General features: G+C 40.1%; 1 protein-coding gene across 2 annotated transcripts; it reads right to left on the bottom strand.

The window, feature by feature from the left end:
* Positions 1 to 210: 210 nt before the first annotated feature.
* Positions 211 to 14,638, bottom strand: rbbp5 (retinoblastoma binding protein 5). Of its 2 annotated transcripts, none has more exons than XM_067586431.1 (14): positions 14,479 to 14,638; positions 12,393 to 12,418; positions 12,023 to 12,195; positions 10,895 to 11,035; positions 10,558 to 10,720; positions 9,786 to 9,895; positions 9,363 to 9,482; positions 7,612 to 7,765; positions 7,383 to 7,454; positions 7,046 to 7,163; positions 5,941 to 6,010; positions 5,033 to 5,268; positions 4,594 to 4,818; positions 211 to 603 (listed from the first exon to the last, which is right to left on the bottom strand). In XM_067586431.1, the coding sequence occupies exons 1-14, from the start codon at positions 14,495 to 14,497 to the stop codon at positions 551 to 553; spliced, it is 1,680 nt and encodes a 559-aa protein (XP_067442532.1). In that variant the 5' UTR covers positions 14,498 to 14,638; the 3' UTR covers positions 211 to 550. The 2 variants fall into 2 exon arrangements, with proteins under 2 accessions (XP_067442532.1, XP_067442533.1); XM_067586432.1 differs by having other exon boundaries at positions 4,741 to 4,818.
* Positions 14,639 to 14,898: the final 260 nt, after the last annotated feature.

The following is a 14,898-nucleotide window of genomic DNA, read 5'->3' as shown; positions in this document are numbered from 1 at the left end:
AGGAAAATAATTGTTAGTTGCAGCCCTACAGCTTACCATTACATTTATCTGATTAGAAAAGTTCTGTCATAGCAGCAGATTAATAGATCTTTGTCAGATTCTTTTTTCAGCTTTCAAAAAAAAAAAAAAAAAAATCAACATCTGCCTCAGAAATCCAACATCTGTCAGTTCAGAGTTCAGGCTCGAACACAGAAACACACAACAGCCTCGTTACTTATAAATCAAAATGTTTTAATACGTATAAAAACAACAAGAAAGACGACACATACACTATCAGGACGCGGGCGTTCTATACATGATGAATCCTAACGAGGGCATGTGATCTCTACTGTGACGACTCGGCGGCTTCAAGCTCTCTTTGTCGACTCCTGTCAGTGATCCGGGCGGAAGAGGCTCCCCGTGATGATGCTTTTTGCTCTGGTTGGGAGAGGAAACAAGTCTGCGCCACCGAACAGGCTGCTCACTCAAAAAGTCTGTACATGACATCAAGCTTTGTGTCTCTTTTGTTTGAGCCTGTCGGTGCTCGTGAAATAACCGTACACAGCAGTGATCAGTCCATCCCTCCGATGTCATGCTGTTTGTACGACTGTGACACCAGACTCCCTGCAGGAGGAACACACACGTATATCAGGAACAATAAGACGAAACTCACACAATGTTTCTCCTTCAATTAAACTACTGTCAACTCTCAGATTACTAATAATAACTGACGGGTGGAAAACATTTGAGGAAGGCTGGAATTACCTGTGGTTCACTTCAGTAAATCAGTAAAATTAGTTACAACAAAAACATTTTCTCTTCTCTAACAGAAATACTGTTTTCAATTTTAATTGCTTGTGTTAAATCATTTTTAAGCGGCTGTTAATAAAGCGTCACAGTTCTTCCAGATGTTTCAAGCCGCTGGAAGGCTGTGTGCGAAACGTGTGTGTGTGTGTGCAGAAAGTGTTTATTTGTATTGACAGTAGCGTCTGTTTTGGGTGAATAAACACAAACAATCCAGCAATCAAATTTACGCAAATGAGGCCACACAAAGACGCACTAGTGTACTTCCGTGCTGCACTTTGGCACAGTGGCGCTTTGACTTAGATGCTAACATCGGGATGCTTACATGCTCACAATGATAATGCTAACATGCTGATGTTTAGCTGGTAATGTTTTCCGTGTTCACCAGCATGTTAGAGAGCTAACATTTGCTAATTAGCATTAAACATAAAGTACAGCTGAGGCTGAAGGGGATGCTATTCCTTTTGCAGATATTTGGTCATAAAGCAAATTATTAGAAAACTAGCAATTTATCCTGTGGGGGTCATGGATCTCTCTACCAGTCGTTGAGTTAGAAAGTAGAAGTGAATTAAGGGATTAATGACAGAAAATGGTATTTCTGTTAGAGAGGAGACAGTGACAGCGGCAGAGCAGAGTATCACATGACTCGGTTGTTGAATTTATGATCAAATATACTTATAAAACAGGTTGGAATGGAAATAAATACGCCTGCCTTTTAGCGTCATTTCCAAAACAATACTTTGACTCTGCTGAATATAAACATTGACTTTTTCAACAGGTATTATTAACAACAAGGTAAAGTAGTTTTAGAACTGGTTGACAATCTGCCGTCAGCTATTAACTGTCAAGTTTTGATAATTAAATTTAATAATTAATAATGCTTCAGGAAAATGTTATGTTAGAATATTATGTTAATATTTTGGGAAATATTCTCTACATGTGACAGTACAGAGTTGGAGTAAGGACATGTTAGCCTAGCTTAGCATAAAGACTGGAAGTAAAGGGACACAGCTAGCCTGGCAGTTCAAAAATACACTTACCAACACCTCTAAGACTCACTAATTAACATGTATTCTGTTTATTTAATATGTACACAAACAGAAATGTAAAAATAACAGTTTGACAAACAGCTGCGTGCGGCTTCCTGATGTCATCACAGTGAGGTTTGAACAGAAACCAAAACCTGAGCTCACAGACTATCCAGTCAACCCCGTGTTACAGCCGGAGACTCTGCACAATCGCACGAGGCGGATGGATTTACTTCTGTTTGTCTAGAAATAGTTCCAGCATGTGACTTCCCCACAAAATCACCGTAAAACTTTTTACATTTCTGTTTGTGTATGAGATTGACATCAATTTTCTCATTTAACTCTCAGAAAGAAAGCAAATTTAAAAATAATTTACATCAAATACACAGAACCAGTCAAAAGTTTGGGTGATAGAGAACAGAAAGGTCCAAACCTTTGACTGGTACTGAATATTTTATATTATATATATTTTATTTTTCTCTTGTTTTTTCTAACTGTCTTGATATTCTCAAGTGCTAATGTTAACCTACTAAATGTCTAATCTTCTATATGATTATATGATTTATTCACCTGTATTTGTTGATTTGATGCTGAGGATGATCAGTGTTTTGTCGCTTATTTATAATAATGTATTAATTTGCAAAATGGCTAATTGATTTTTTGTACTTGACAAAGCAGCGTGTCTTGAATTTAGGGGGGGTGTTTAAATTTAATCTGCACACCTGCAGCATTGCGTAGCTGTTGGGTAACAAAACATGTCGATGTGTTCTCTTCATGGATGTTCAAAGTGGGATGAGTTCAGACATTAACACCAAATACATAAACGTACACTCACATCTCTCAGACACACACAGAAACAGAAAGGACAGGACCTGAGCAGCGCTGCTGCAGACACACATTCATGTCACATGACAAGCCCAAGGAGCGAGGTGGGAGTGGGAGCAGGAGGGTCAAAGGCCAAGCAGGAAGTAGACGTAGACTAGCCAGCTAGCCCGCAGGGAAACAAGCTGCACCATCCCAACGTTAGCCACTTCAACATCCATCTGCCAACCACAGTCCAACTTCACCCGAGGTCAAATGACGCGAATTAGTCCAAGTGAAGCTGAAGTTAGCAGAGGTTAAACAGTCATAAAGCCACAGTCTGGGAGCAACAAAACTATGACACAACACTGAATAATAAGAGGACAAACAGCTAATTTCTGACCACACAGCTTGTTTCTGACTCATATGTGGATAATTCATCATAAAATGACGTTTATATCACGTAACTTTGTTGTAATATTTCAGTAGAAGTATTTCTCTCTAAGTTAACAACGTTTGAGGAGGAAAAACCACAGTGTTAACCTTATAGAATAGTGTAGTTGTAACAACACTGAACTGCTCTCTGATTCAGGGTGGAGGCTGCATGTCTAAGACGTTTGTTGGACAGCCAGCAGACTTCCTGTTTACAGATTTCGCACTCCACTTTGTTCACATATTCAAAAAGAATTAAAAGCCGAACTGTAAGCTGCTGCTTTAGCATGAAAAGTAACTGGAAGAAACGTCTGCAGTTGAAAGTTGAGACGCTTTTATCGCTTCAGTTACGAAATCTTAAGGTTGAAATTTTCCAACTCCAGTCAGGTGTCCAGTTTTCAGTACACGGACACACAGGCCCACACATGCTTCAACTCCGGAGTTCCCAAAAGTATTTTTCACAATAAAAGGGAGGTTTTGGCATGAATTTCCAAAAATTACCGGTTCTCAATTCCCTGTACTCAACACTGTCATAATGTCTCAGAAACAGCTGGTGCACGGTGTCTACCTCAAAAAAAACCAAACATTTATCTTGTGGATTGTAAGAGAATATTTATATTTTCTACAACTTTACCTTTAACATGATGAGAAGAAGAACCAGAACCAGTATTTAATAATAACTACAAGAGTTGGATCAGACTTGATCAAATCTAAACTATAGCAACATGACATTAATGTAGACAGTGTTTGTCATAAATAACTACAAGCAGATCTGTCCTGTGATTCAATTATTAAAGGACGGGTTGCCAGTGAGTTAATTTATGTTTGTTTATATTCATACTGATTTCACATGTTTATAACTCATAATCCTGTAGTTTCTCTGCTTGGTAACACAAAACAAGTCCACTAAAGTTCACTGAACACAGACTGAAACCTTTTCATGTGGCCTAAGAGTCGATGTTAAGTTGATATCAAGGTTTAACTGGTGCCATTCTCACCAGTTTTAAACAAGGTCGACTAAATGGGAGGTTGTTTAAAACTGTTCAGGGGTGACTGCAGCTTTGATGGAGAAAAATAAGAAGAATTTTTGCAATCAACATTTCATACTAGATTTCTTGAGAAATATGAACAAAGTGGGTGATGTCACATTTCACTGGAGCTCTGGTGTGTCTGGAAAGGAGGGACTCTAACCAGTCTCACCAGTAGAGCTGTGTGTTATTAATCATTTCAGACTGGATGAGCTTTAATTTAATGAAATACTGCTGACATGTGCAGGTTCTGTCCTCCAGACTGTGGCTTTACAGCAGACGGGTCTCTGTCAGTGAGCTGTGTGGTTGGGGGGGGGGGGGGAGGAGTGGGTGGGTGGGGGTGGGGTGGGGTTGGGGTGGGGGTAGGGGGGGGGGGTTTTGGTGTTGGGTGGAAGCAGTACAGAGGGGTCGGGGTGCTTTGGAGACAGGCTGGGCTGGTGTCAATCAGACTAGCAGGGCAGCAGGACTAGCAGAGCTTCCAGACTCAGCAGCAGCAGCAGCAGGGGCGGTGGCATGCTTACCTGTGGCCAGGCCCCCCTCTGCCCTGCCCTTCATCCCTCCTCCTCCTCCTCCTCCTCCCAGGCCAGAGCTGCCCAGGGCCTCCACGGGGAAGGAGGGCCGTTCGCCCCTGTAGGGCTTGGGCCTGAAGGGGAAGTCTTTGTCTTTACCTTTGGAGCCTTTGGGGCGGCCTGCTGTCTTCTTCTTGGACTTGCCATCCCCCTTCACACCCAGTAGGGGGTGCACCTCTGAGGACAGAGAGGACAGATTCAGAATCCAAGTCCAGCTTTTAAAGCGGGAGCAGATCAGAAAACAGGGAGGCTTCATACCAAAATATGATCAACAACAGGAAATCTAATGAATAAAGGCATGTCTCCTGTTTCTGATTTCCTGTAGTTGAGGAAAATAAAGGCCCAGATGGCATCTTGTGGGCATATTTATTGTCATGATCCACTCTCTCACCGTCACTGGGCACCCCCTGCAGCTCGATGGTGGTGGTGCGGGCCTTTTTCTTGGCCGGGCCTCCTTCAGATGAAGGCTGCCGCTGCTTCTTGTCGCCGCCAGCCAACGCTTCCTCTGGAGTGGCGGTCTGAACCGAGGCGTCAGGCGGGGGGCCGAAGGGGTTTTCCTCTGGGTCCTCGACCTCTGGGGCGATGGGCAGGTACAGCAGGGCTTTGTAGTCCTCCAGCTCCTCATCACTGAAGGACAAACAAGACTTTCAGTGGCTGAATAGCTTATTCACCCTTAAATCTAATATATAATAAACTTTATTTGTGTCCTTCAAAAACAAGTTTGTGGCTCACAAATAGAGAATGAACAGAGAAAACTAATCCTGATACGTAGACACAGTATTAAATAAACAAGATTTTACAGGCAACACCTACAAACAGCTCTCTTCCATTTGGATTTGAGTTCACAGTAGTTTGAAGGACAATTAGATTCGTTTTAGCGATCGCAGACATCATGAAGGATAGTTTGGTTTTAACAGTTCAGCGATGTACTCTGAAGCTTTGCCATGAAATACTTAACAGATGATTAAAAATATTGGAAAAATCAGTTCTAAAACAAACTGGTGGTGAGCGTAATGAGGCTAAAATCGGAATAATGTGACTGAGCTGTTTGATGTTTGTTAGAAGTCTGGCAGCAGAGTTTTTGAACAAGCTGGAGTCAATTAAACAGTAATAAGGACTGAAGCACTTTGCCAGTGTCATGAGGCGAAATGATGGATCTAATTCTCACAATATCTGAAGGAAGCGTGAGCGAAACAGTTTTTGTGATGTGATATTTTATGATGTGCGAGAATAAAATGTTTTGATGATTCAGGGTGTCGTTGAAGGTCAAATCTAAAAATAAACACTGTTCTTACTCACCTGCTGCAAAAAGCGACTATAGGATCAACAGTGGTGACATCCACCTCTTCATCCTCCGCAGCGTCTGCACCTGCAACACGTTCATAAGTTCAAGCCTGAGACAGAACCAGTGGAACCAGTAAGACCAGTGCAGAGCACGGTGGTCATCAATCTTCTGTCAGCAGCTGGCTCACATTTGACTCACGAGTGTTGATGCAAATGTATGCGATACCGAGGTTGTGAGAAACGTGCAGAACAAAAGGGGTTAATGTTGTCATAGCAACCACCCCGTATGATACAAATAATTCAGGGGTGGAGTACGGGAGGGATTCGTGGATCTTATTGTTTTGAACGGACAGGAAATGCCGACAATCAGTGAGGATGTGACTTTGGAATGCCGCTGTAAAAATAATCAAGGACAAAGCGTAATGTTTTTCTAAGGACGTAACACTTATTTATGTAACTGAGATATTCCTGGAGCTGTTTCACCGCCGCCCGCAATTCATTTTAATTCTTATGTCAGCTGTGAGCTCCTTGATTTCCTTTGTGCATTGCATTGTGGGTCAATAATGTCCATGAATAGCACTCTGAAAAATCTTATACATCACGCCTGATTACTGACATTTAAATATTCTTTATGTTGTAACTTTACCAGTGTGAGTCCACGACATATTTACAATCCACTTTTAATAAGTATTATGTAAAGAACAGGTAAACATCTGAAGTATTGAGCTGCAGGACTGGATCCAAAAAAAATCAAATGCAGACGGAGCACGAGAGGTTTATTCTACACAATGGTGTAACTGTGTCTTAGTAGGTATGTACTGAATGTTCTGTATGTGGACTTTGAGGGGAAATAACTCTCCGCCATACAAATAAACACTCCTTATATTTCAATCTTTGGCTTAGGAGCCATGTTACGCAAGAAAGACTTTGCTTTAAAATTACATACCATCAGGTTTTAGTATTTGTCTTTATTGAAGTAAGGATTTCTACACTGTAACAGCAAAAACTGCACCATTACAGGCCCTCTGTGAGCCAGAAAAAACAACCCTGTCAGTCAAACTATTGTATGTGTGTGTGTGTGTGTGTGTGTGTGTGTGTGTGTGTGTGTGTGTGTGTCTACCTGTCTGCTCAGGTTCACTCTTGTCTTCGTCCTCGATGTCAAATTCAGACTCTCTCTCCTCGTACTCCACGTTCTCATCCAGTTCTTTGAAGTCTGGAGCAAAAGCGCTCCAGTTTTCCTGCAGACAAACCAACATTCAGCCGTCGATCTAACATAACAACATGTTACATCAACTCAGCCGGTAGTTTGAGGCTGAATTCCCATATTTTTGACAATGATATGGAACATGGAGCCAAATCTTTGAGGCTGAGTATCAGAAATGTGGGAGAATGAACACTGAAATAATCCTTCTGTGACACTCATGTACATCCAGCCTTCATTATCACTGTCTACTTACCACTTGGTTCTGAGCCCAGATGGACACCACTCCACTGGAGATGGAGGCGATAATTGGACGAACAGGATGCCACTGGACATAGGTCAAAAGTGAAATGGGTAAATTATCTGACTATAAACAACATAGTCTCACAATATTACCAAAAATATATCCTCAGAAGTGTTGGGTGAATGTTTTAATCTCTACACAGCGTTCTACTGAGCCACAACTTCATTTTTAGCATCCTTACAGCGACATCCAGCAGCAGCTCTCCTCTGGTTCCATGCAGGATCTTCACCAGGTTTCCGATGCTCTTCTCCCAGATGTAGAGGGCGTGCTGCCTGGCTGAACCAGCCACGATATACTCGCCGTCCCCGGAGAAACAGCAGCGCTTCCACGGAGTCCTGAACACAGAAAACACAGGTGAGAGACATTTAAAAGAGGGGAATCATAGGAAGAGAAATATTCAGCACTATAAACTGTGACATGTTTCATGTTTCCAACAAGTGTTTTCCTCAGCTCTGTCTTTCATCATCACTTATTGATCTGAGTGTTGCTTAAACATTGTATGTCAAATCTACAAAACTTTCAGTCCCTCCAGAGAGATCGCTCGCCAAATTTATCACTACGGTTTCCCTCTTAAAAATAATCCAAAAACACCTTTATGAGCCAAAGTCAAATAAAATCTCACTCTCCACAATCACAGGACTTTCTTACACCAGTACTCCTCTTGTCAGGCTGCTCTTTCCTCAAGGCTATTACTCAAAATAAGTTCCCATTAACCCCATTTAAAGTTACCATCTTAAATTGAACACTAAAACCAACCACTCTGTTTCAGGACATTGTGAAAAGAACGAAGGCGACTTTATAGACTCGGGAAAAATAAGAGTTACAGAGTCGCTTCCAAATTCCTGTCTGCACAGGCTAATTGTTACAAAAATGTCACATTTGCTTACAAAAACAGCAGCCAAAGATAGAAAGTGCAAAATACTCCCCGATGTTTTGCATGTGAGCGCTAAACTGTTTGTTGCCTCTGTAATATTATGGCACCGTCACCAAAAACCAATGTTCCTTTAACAGTCGCAATTCTTTTTTTCTTAAAACTTAACTGTAATTTAGCTCAAACTCTCTTTCTATCCCAGCTTTAAAAAGGCCGAACCAGCAATCAGACTCAAATTAAAAGAGTGAAAGGGTAAAGAGTAGGCGTATTACTTCCTCTCAGGCTATTTGGTACTTTTCTAGATACATGGTGTACTTTTACAAGATTGTACCGTACCATTTCGTCGCACTGCATCTGGGCAGTCAGCTTTCTCTGTGAAAGCCGCAACTCAGTGGAATTTCCTACCTGATGACATGAAGAGCTGCAGTTCAATCAGTACGTTCAAAACCAAATTAAAAAAATCTGCTAAAACCTACTCAGCTCTGTAACCACTGAATATAAATTCCATCTCATGGTCTTCTCATGAACGCAAATAATCTTGCTTTTAATTTGACAAGCTTACATTATTACTTTCTAGTTGACGTTGTGGGTGTACGTGATGTGCTGTCATGTGTAGCTTTGTATTTTGTAGAATGTGTCCTGTGTGTTTTTTTGCTTTGCACTGTTTGTTATTGTGCTGTTATATGTTTTATTTGTAAGGGACTGCAGATGAAAATTAGCTTTAAGCTAACTCTGGTGCAGTGCATCAAATGTTAACATTTATGTTTAACACTGTACATGCTCCCAATAAACATAATACAACAACAACTCAACATTAAAAATGATTGTTCCAACTTTAAATAATGTATCAGTAAATCTTTGCACTTCAAATAGAAATTATCTGGACACTGGACCGATTTACCAAATAAAGACCAATAAAGTTTTGGGAGTTTCAATCCAGTGTCTGGACACACCTACACATAGGAATGGGATGTGCACATCACTAACTTTTTGCAGACATAACTTAATACGGCATGACTTTGTCCTCAGCTGTAGTGGAACAGCGTGCTGTGTCGACATACCTGTTGACCAGGTCCTGTAGTTTCTGCATGGGTTCCGGCTCACCGTCTCTGCCACAGGTCAGGATCTCCCTGCCGTCGTACACCCTGATGATCCGGTCGGCTGTGTTTATAAGGAAGCAACTGTACAGAAAAACAGGACAGGTGGACAGAGAGAGGTAGAATTAGAGCTGCTTTCTCAGTCGAGGCTTTTAAAGTGAGTTTCTTTGCTTTCTTGGAAGGTTTTGGCAACTTTTGTATTTCACACAAACTGTATTCCCAAGTGTGCGAGTGTGTTTATGTGGATCCTGTGTAAACACCTTGATATGGTTCGTTCAACAATCAGCAATTAGACAGAAAGAAGGCAGTTACAAATGGACTACCGATGTTTCGATTGTGTTAGTTGGTCCAGGTCTAGATACAGACCGACCTCCTGTTGCCTCTCACCTGCCCTTGCGTGCAAATTCGATGGATTTGATGGCGGTGGTGTTGCTGGTGCCAGTGGTCACTCTGAAGGAAGCCACCAGCTCCTGAGTGTTTGTGTTCAAGACGAGGATCTGCAACAGATAGAGACATGACGGAAAACATCAAAAACACTGCATGTCATTCATAAAACTGAAGAAAAAGAACAGTTTTCGGTATAAAATGTTAGTGGAGGGAAATTTACAAATAATTTGGTAACTTTTAGTGACTGATTTGTTATTTCATCTGTTAAAAAAGGAAACTTGAAACAGATCATGAGGAAAACATCACACGACTCCAAAGCTGCTCTTTAACTTGATGATTAAAATAGTTTTTCATGTTTTTTTAAGTGTCCAAATACTGTAATAAATATGTGAACATTTAATGAATCTGACTGAGAAACCTCATGTGTTTCAGTCATTTTTATTCAGCATAATTTTGTTGTTCTGCATGCAGCATTTTTAGTCTTTCAAATTTCTCTGATATCATAAATTTTCTTTGTAAAATAAAAAAGTGGTAAAATTCAGGGGAAAATTGTTGTTGTCTATGTTGAAGGGTGTTCGTATGCATTAATATCTACAGCTGTGTCTTCAGACTGTACTGCTGGAGGCACCAATGTGAGAAATATTATAATTCTACTCATAAAACTTTAAACACTGAGCTTTCTTTCTCAATCAAATTCAAATTGACTTGTGGTGTCTTTAAAAGCGGTGATGTGAACGACAGGTGCTCTGTTCTCAACTATAGTGACAATGACCTTTCCTTTGGCGTTTCCAGTGTAGATGTATTCGCCCCGTCTGTCAAAGGCCGCCACCACATTCAGGTCTGAATCATCGTCCACAGGCAGGACGACGTGTTTGGAGTCTGACAGAGTCAACAGGACCGGGGCTGACTTCATGGGACACACCAACACCTTGTCCCTAAAACACAAACATCATTTCTTGTTAGTACAAAATTGCAAAGAATATTAACTTATTACTGATCAAGACAAATTAAAACAAGCAAAAACTCTTCTTGGGAGGATGTCACTGCGTAGCTCCGTCCGCCAAACCTTAGATGTAACATGTACAGACGGATCCTGTCGGGTCACTCACATGTCTCTGGGATGGCACTGCAGTTTCAGGATGGGTGAGGGGAAGCGAAACCTCTGGTCACAGTCTCCAGTCAGGACGTCCCACTGCGAGACAATGTTGTCTGTGGAGGCACTCACCAGCTTGTGGCCGTCTCGACTCCAACTGCGCACACACACACAAGTGACGTAAGTAGCTGTGTGAAAAGTTGCCAACTTTCACATCTCCGTACACCCAGCCAGTTGTCAAAAATGGTTGGAGGCAGAGGGGGTTTTAGATGATCCAACAAGCACTTTGTTTCACACTCTGTACTAACACTGGCGTCAGGACGATGAAAATAGTACATTTATACTATTTACAGAAATTAAACTGGCTACAAAATGCATCTTTTTCTCCCCATTTTTGCCGTCTGTCCACACAAAGCCGACATTTTCTCAACCCTAAACCGAGGTTTTCCAAAACGGTTTCCAGACTGAATTCATCTTAAACCGTCTGGTTGGCAGAACTTTTGCAAAACAATGACTTTATCCTGCCCAGTCAGGCAGGGGGCTATGTGGCAGTGAAGTTAAGACGACAACTTTCTGCCAAGTCTAACCCTCTCTGTGATAACTTATTGTAAATGTCAATATAGTCAATCACACAGCTATTGTCATGAACATAGATTTATGTTGATTTTGTCATACAACAACACAATTAAACAAATAAAATAATGATTTAATCACTGCAGTGCAGAAGCTTAGGAGGGACTGCATGTTTAAAATTTAGTATGAGCCATTATAAAATCACTATTTCTTACTGGTTCCTTTATCTGACAACAGAGACAGAAAAATATGTAAATGAGAACAATTATATCTTGAATTCGGTTTAAATAAAACACAGCAAGTGACTACAGAGGATGAATTTAAGATTTCACTGTTGTCCTATTTGTTCAGGTGTTTCACTGTGGAAAACTCTTTTGAAAACGACCTGACAACACACGCACATCTTTTTTAAACAATAATGAGTCTTAAAACAAGATGGCTTCATGTGGACAAAGTCTAAGATGGTGTAGGCGAGGGAGGTAAAGTGTATAGTAAAAAAAAAAAAAAAAAAAGGAACATTCACCAGCCAGTTATCACGACACACTGTGTGATGATGTGTGATGCGTCTCACCATAAAGAGCAGACTGGGTGGATGTGTGCACTGATGATTTTGGCAATGCCCCTTGTGAGGAAGTCCCAGATGACGATTCGACCATCGTTGCAGCCCACAGCCAGCAGGGTGCCCCAGCGGTTGAAGGTGCAAGTAAGGGCCATGCTGATACAGTCCAGAGTGCCATCTGCCTCCTAACACACACACACACACAAACACACGCAACAAAACCACAGTCAGAGTTTGCATCACCCCTAAAGCAACCCAGCGTTGTTGCTCCATATATCACTGTTGCCTAAATCAAAAGTTGAAACTCAAAAAGATGATTTTCAGAGTACAAATATTATCTATACTATCAAGCTCATCTGTACATTACGAGCTGGTGGCTTACCTCTGGATAGTTCTGCCCGAACGATTCTAGGAGAGAAATAATAAAGACTGTGATGAGAAATACTTACCAAAAGTAATATTCATACATTGTGCAGATAATCTGTGTGGTACAGTGGCACAGAGTATTTGGGCTTTGGAACAACATTATAGTCAAGGAACTATTCAGAATAAATTCAGAAATTTACAAGACAGAAAACTTTTATAGATGTAAGATTTAAGTCAGACAGTCATTACAATTTAATAAGAAAACAGACAGAGTATATTTACCCGCCAAAAAAAGCAGGAAATCATCCAAGATTAAAGTGAGAAATTTGTGAGAGAAAACCTTGAAATTTTGTCCAAAGTTTAGTCAGAAATTTGTAAGCAACAACTCGGAATTTATCAAACATTAAAAATAGAAATTTACAATAGGGAAAAATGACTCTTCAGAAATTCTGAGATTTGATGCTGAGGTGAACTTCAGATTTGGAAGTTAAGGAAAAATTTAAATTCAAAGAAACTTAATGATATAAGATTTCTTGGCTGGTGTCCCATTGTTTCATCACTTAAAAGGTGTGAAACAGGTACTAGAGTTCCTACTCTTAACAGTATTTAAACCCTATTTTAGATTTGTGAGAGCTTTTATTTATGAAAACAGAAAAAGGGGACCAGATCACACCAGACCCAGGTCTAGCTCGATAATCAGTGTACTTAGACTTATCAGCCCTGAACATGAAAACAGAGACTCTGAAGATGACTTTGATCCAGATTCAGGTTTGTGAAACCTTTACTCTATTTGTGAAAACTGAAATAAGGTGATATTACTCCTTGCTCTCCATCCAGATCACATCAGAGCACATGTAACACACAAAAAAAATAACACCGTACTCAAGAGACTTATCAAACCCGGACTAACACTGAGACTCTGGATCTGTTTAAACCCCAGTTTCAGATTTGTTAAACCTCAATGCTCCTCAATGCTCCACTTATCTGGAACAAACTCCCAGAAAACTTGAGGTCTGCTGCAACTCTCAGTTCTTTTAAATCAAGGCTGAAGACTTTCCTGTTTTGCTGTTGCCTTTTATTAAATCAAAATTGAGGCTTTTGATTAATTTCTTGCACTGCAATGTAACTTTTATTCTCATGTTTATCTGTTTTATTCTATTTTAGCTTATATTTATTTTCTTTACTCTTAAATGACTTTTAGATTGTATTTATGTGTCTTTTTATACTGTGTACAATGTGTACATTTTGTCTTGATGCCTTTAATGTTTTATGCAAAGCACAATAATAATTTCACGGCTCCAGACCAGGTCTAGCTACAAAACCACAGTGATTAGACTTGTCAAACCTGGACTAGATTAACAAGTAAACTATAGTGACTGTTTAAAAGCCAGATTTAGATATTAATTACTTCTGAAAACATAAATAAGTACGATTGGACTGCTTTTCCTCCACCCAGATCCTTACAAGCCAGGTTTAAATAAGAATAAACACTGTATTTGGACTAGTCAAACCTGGACTAGACTAACATGGAAACTCGAAAAGACTTTTAAGCGTATTTTAGACATTAAAAACCTTCATTCTTTATGTTAAGAAAGATAAACTGCAATTTTTTTCCCATTGTATGAATTTTTTCAAGTGTTATTTTCCTGAGTAGTAACGTTACCTCCTGTCATATGGACCAGATGTGTGATTTTTATCTCTCCGTGGTCCTAATAACGTTGAGATTTATAAATTTGTAGGCATGTGTGTATGCATGATGAAAACACAATAAAACTGTGTATAAAATTTATATTTAATTCATACAGTAACAATGTATCGAGGCTAACGGCAGCTAACTGTCACTTCGTCTGTTTCCATTTTATAACAAACATTTATCCATATTTAATCAGACAAAGACGATATCTGAAGAACCAATTTAATGTGAAACTTGTAACAGAAGTTAACACTGTTATTATGATAATTAGTGTGATTTTAATTTGATTCGTATCGGTTGCTGTTAGCATGCTAGGCTAACTTACAATGCTAACCATAACAAGTAGCATTAGCGACGTTAGAGTAGGCACGAGTATGTAAAACAAAGAGAGATGTTTTTTGTTAGTTACCGAGCAGTTCCAGATTCATTGTTGGACGACGGAGGATCCAAAAGTTCCTTATAAACTCGATTTCACTTAATATTTCACCAAATTTCACTCGTATTTACTTCTGCTACGACTGCCGGGGAGACTGGCGCCGAGCATCCAGTGAGGACCCCAAACAATGCGACGTAAAATATGCCTGAACGAAATACAAACCACCCTGCGGATCTATTGCAGGATAGGTTCACAATTTTTCATGTCTGTCTTAAAACAACGGTCAGGTGGCTAAAATAAACATTGAAATATTTTTTTCTAGCTGTAATTATTTCTCCTGTTCATACTGACCATTAGAAGATCCCCTCATAATGCATTTACAATGTAAGTGATGGGGGGAAAATCCACAAACCTCCTGTGCAGAAATATATTTAAAAGTTTATCTGAAGCTAA

This window comes from Thunnus thynnus, chromosome 4 (genome assembly GCF_963924715.1).
Source record: "Thunnus thynnus chromosome 4, fThuThy2.1, whole genome shotgun sequence".
Taxonomy (NCBI): domain Eukaryota; kingdom Metazoa; phylum Chordata; class Actinopteri; order Scombriformes; family Scombridae; genus Thunnus; species Thunnus thynnus.
Note: the sequence above shows the minus strand (reverse complement) of the source record. Positions and strands in the feature narration are given on the sequence as shown.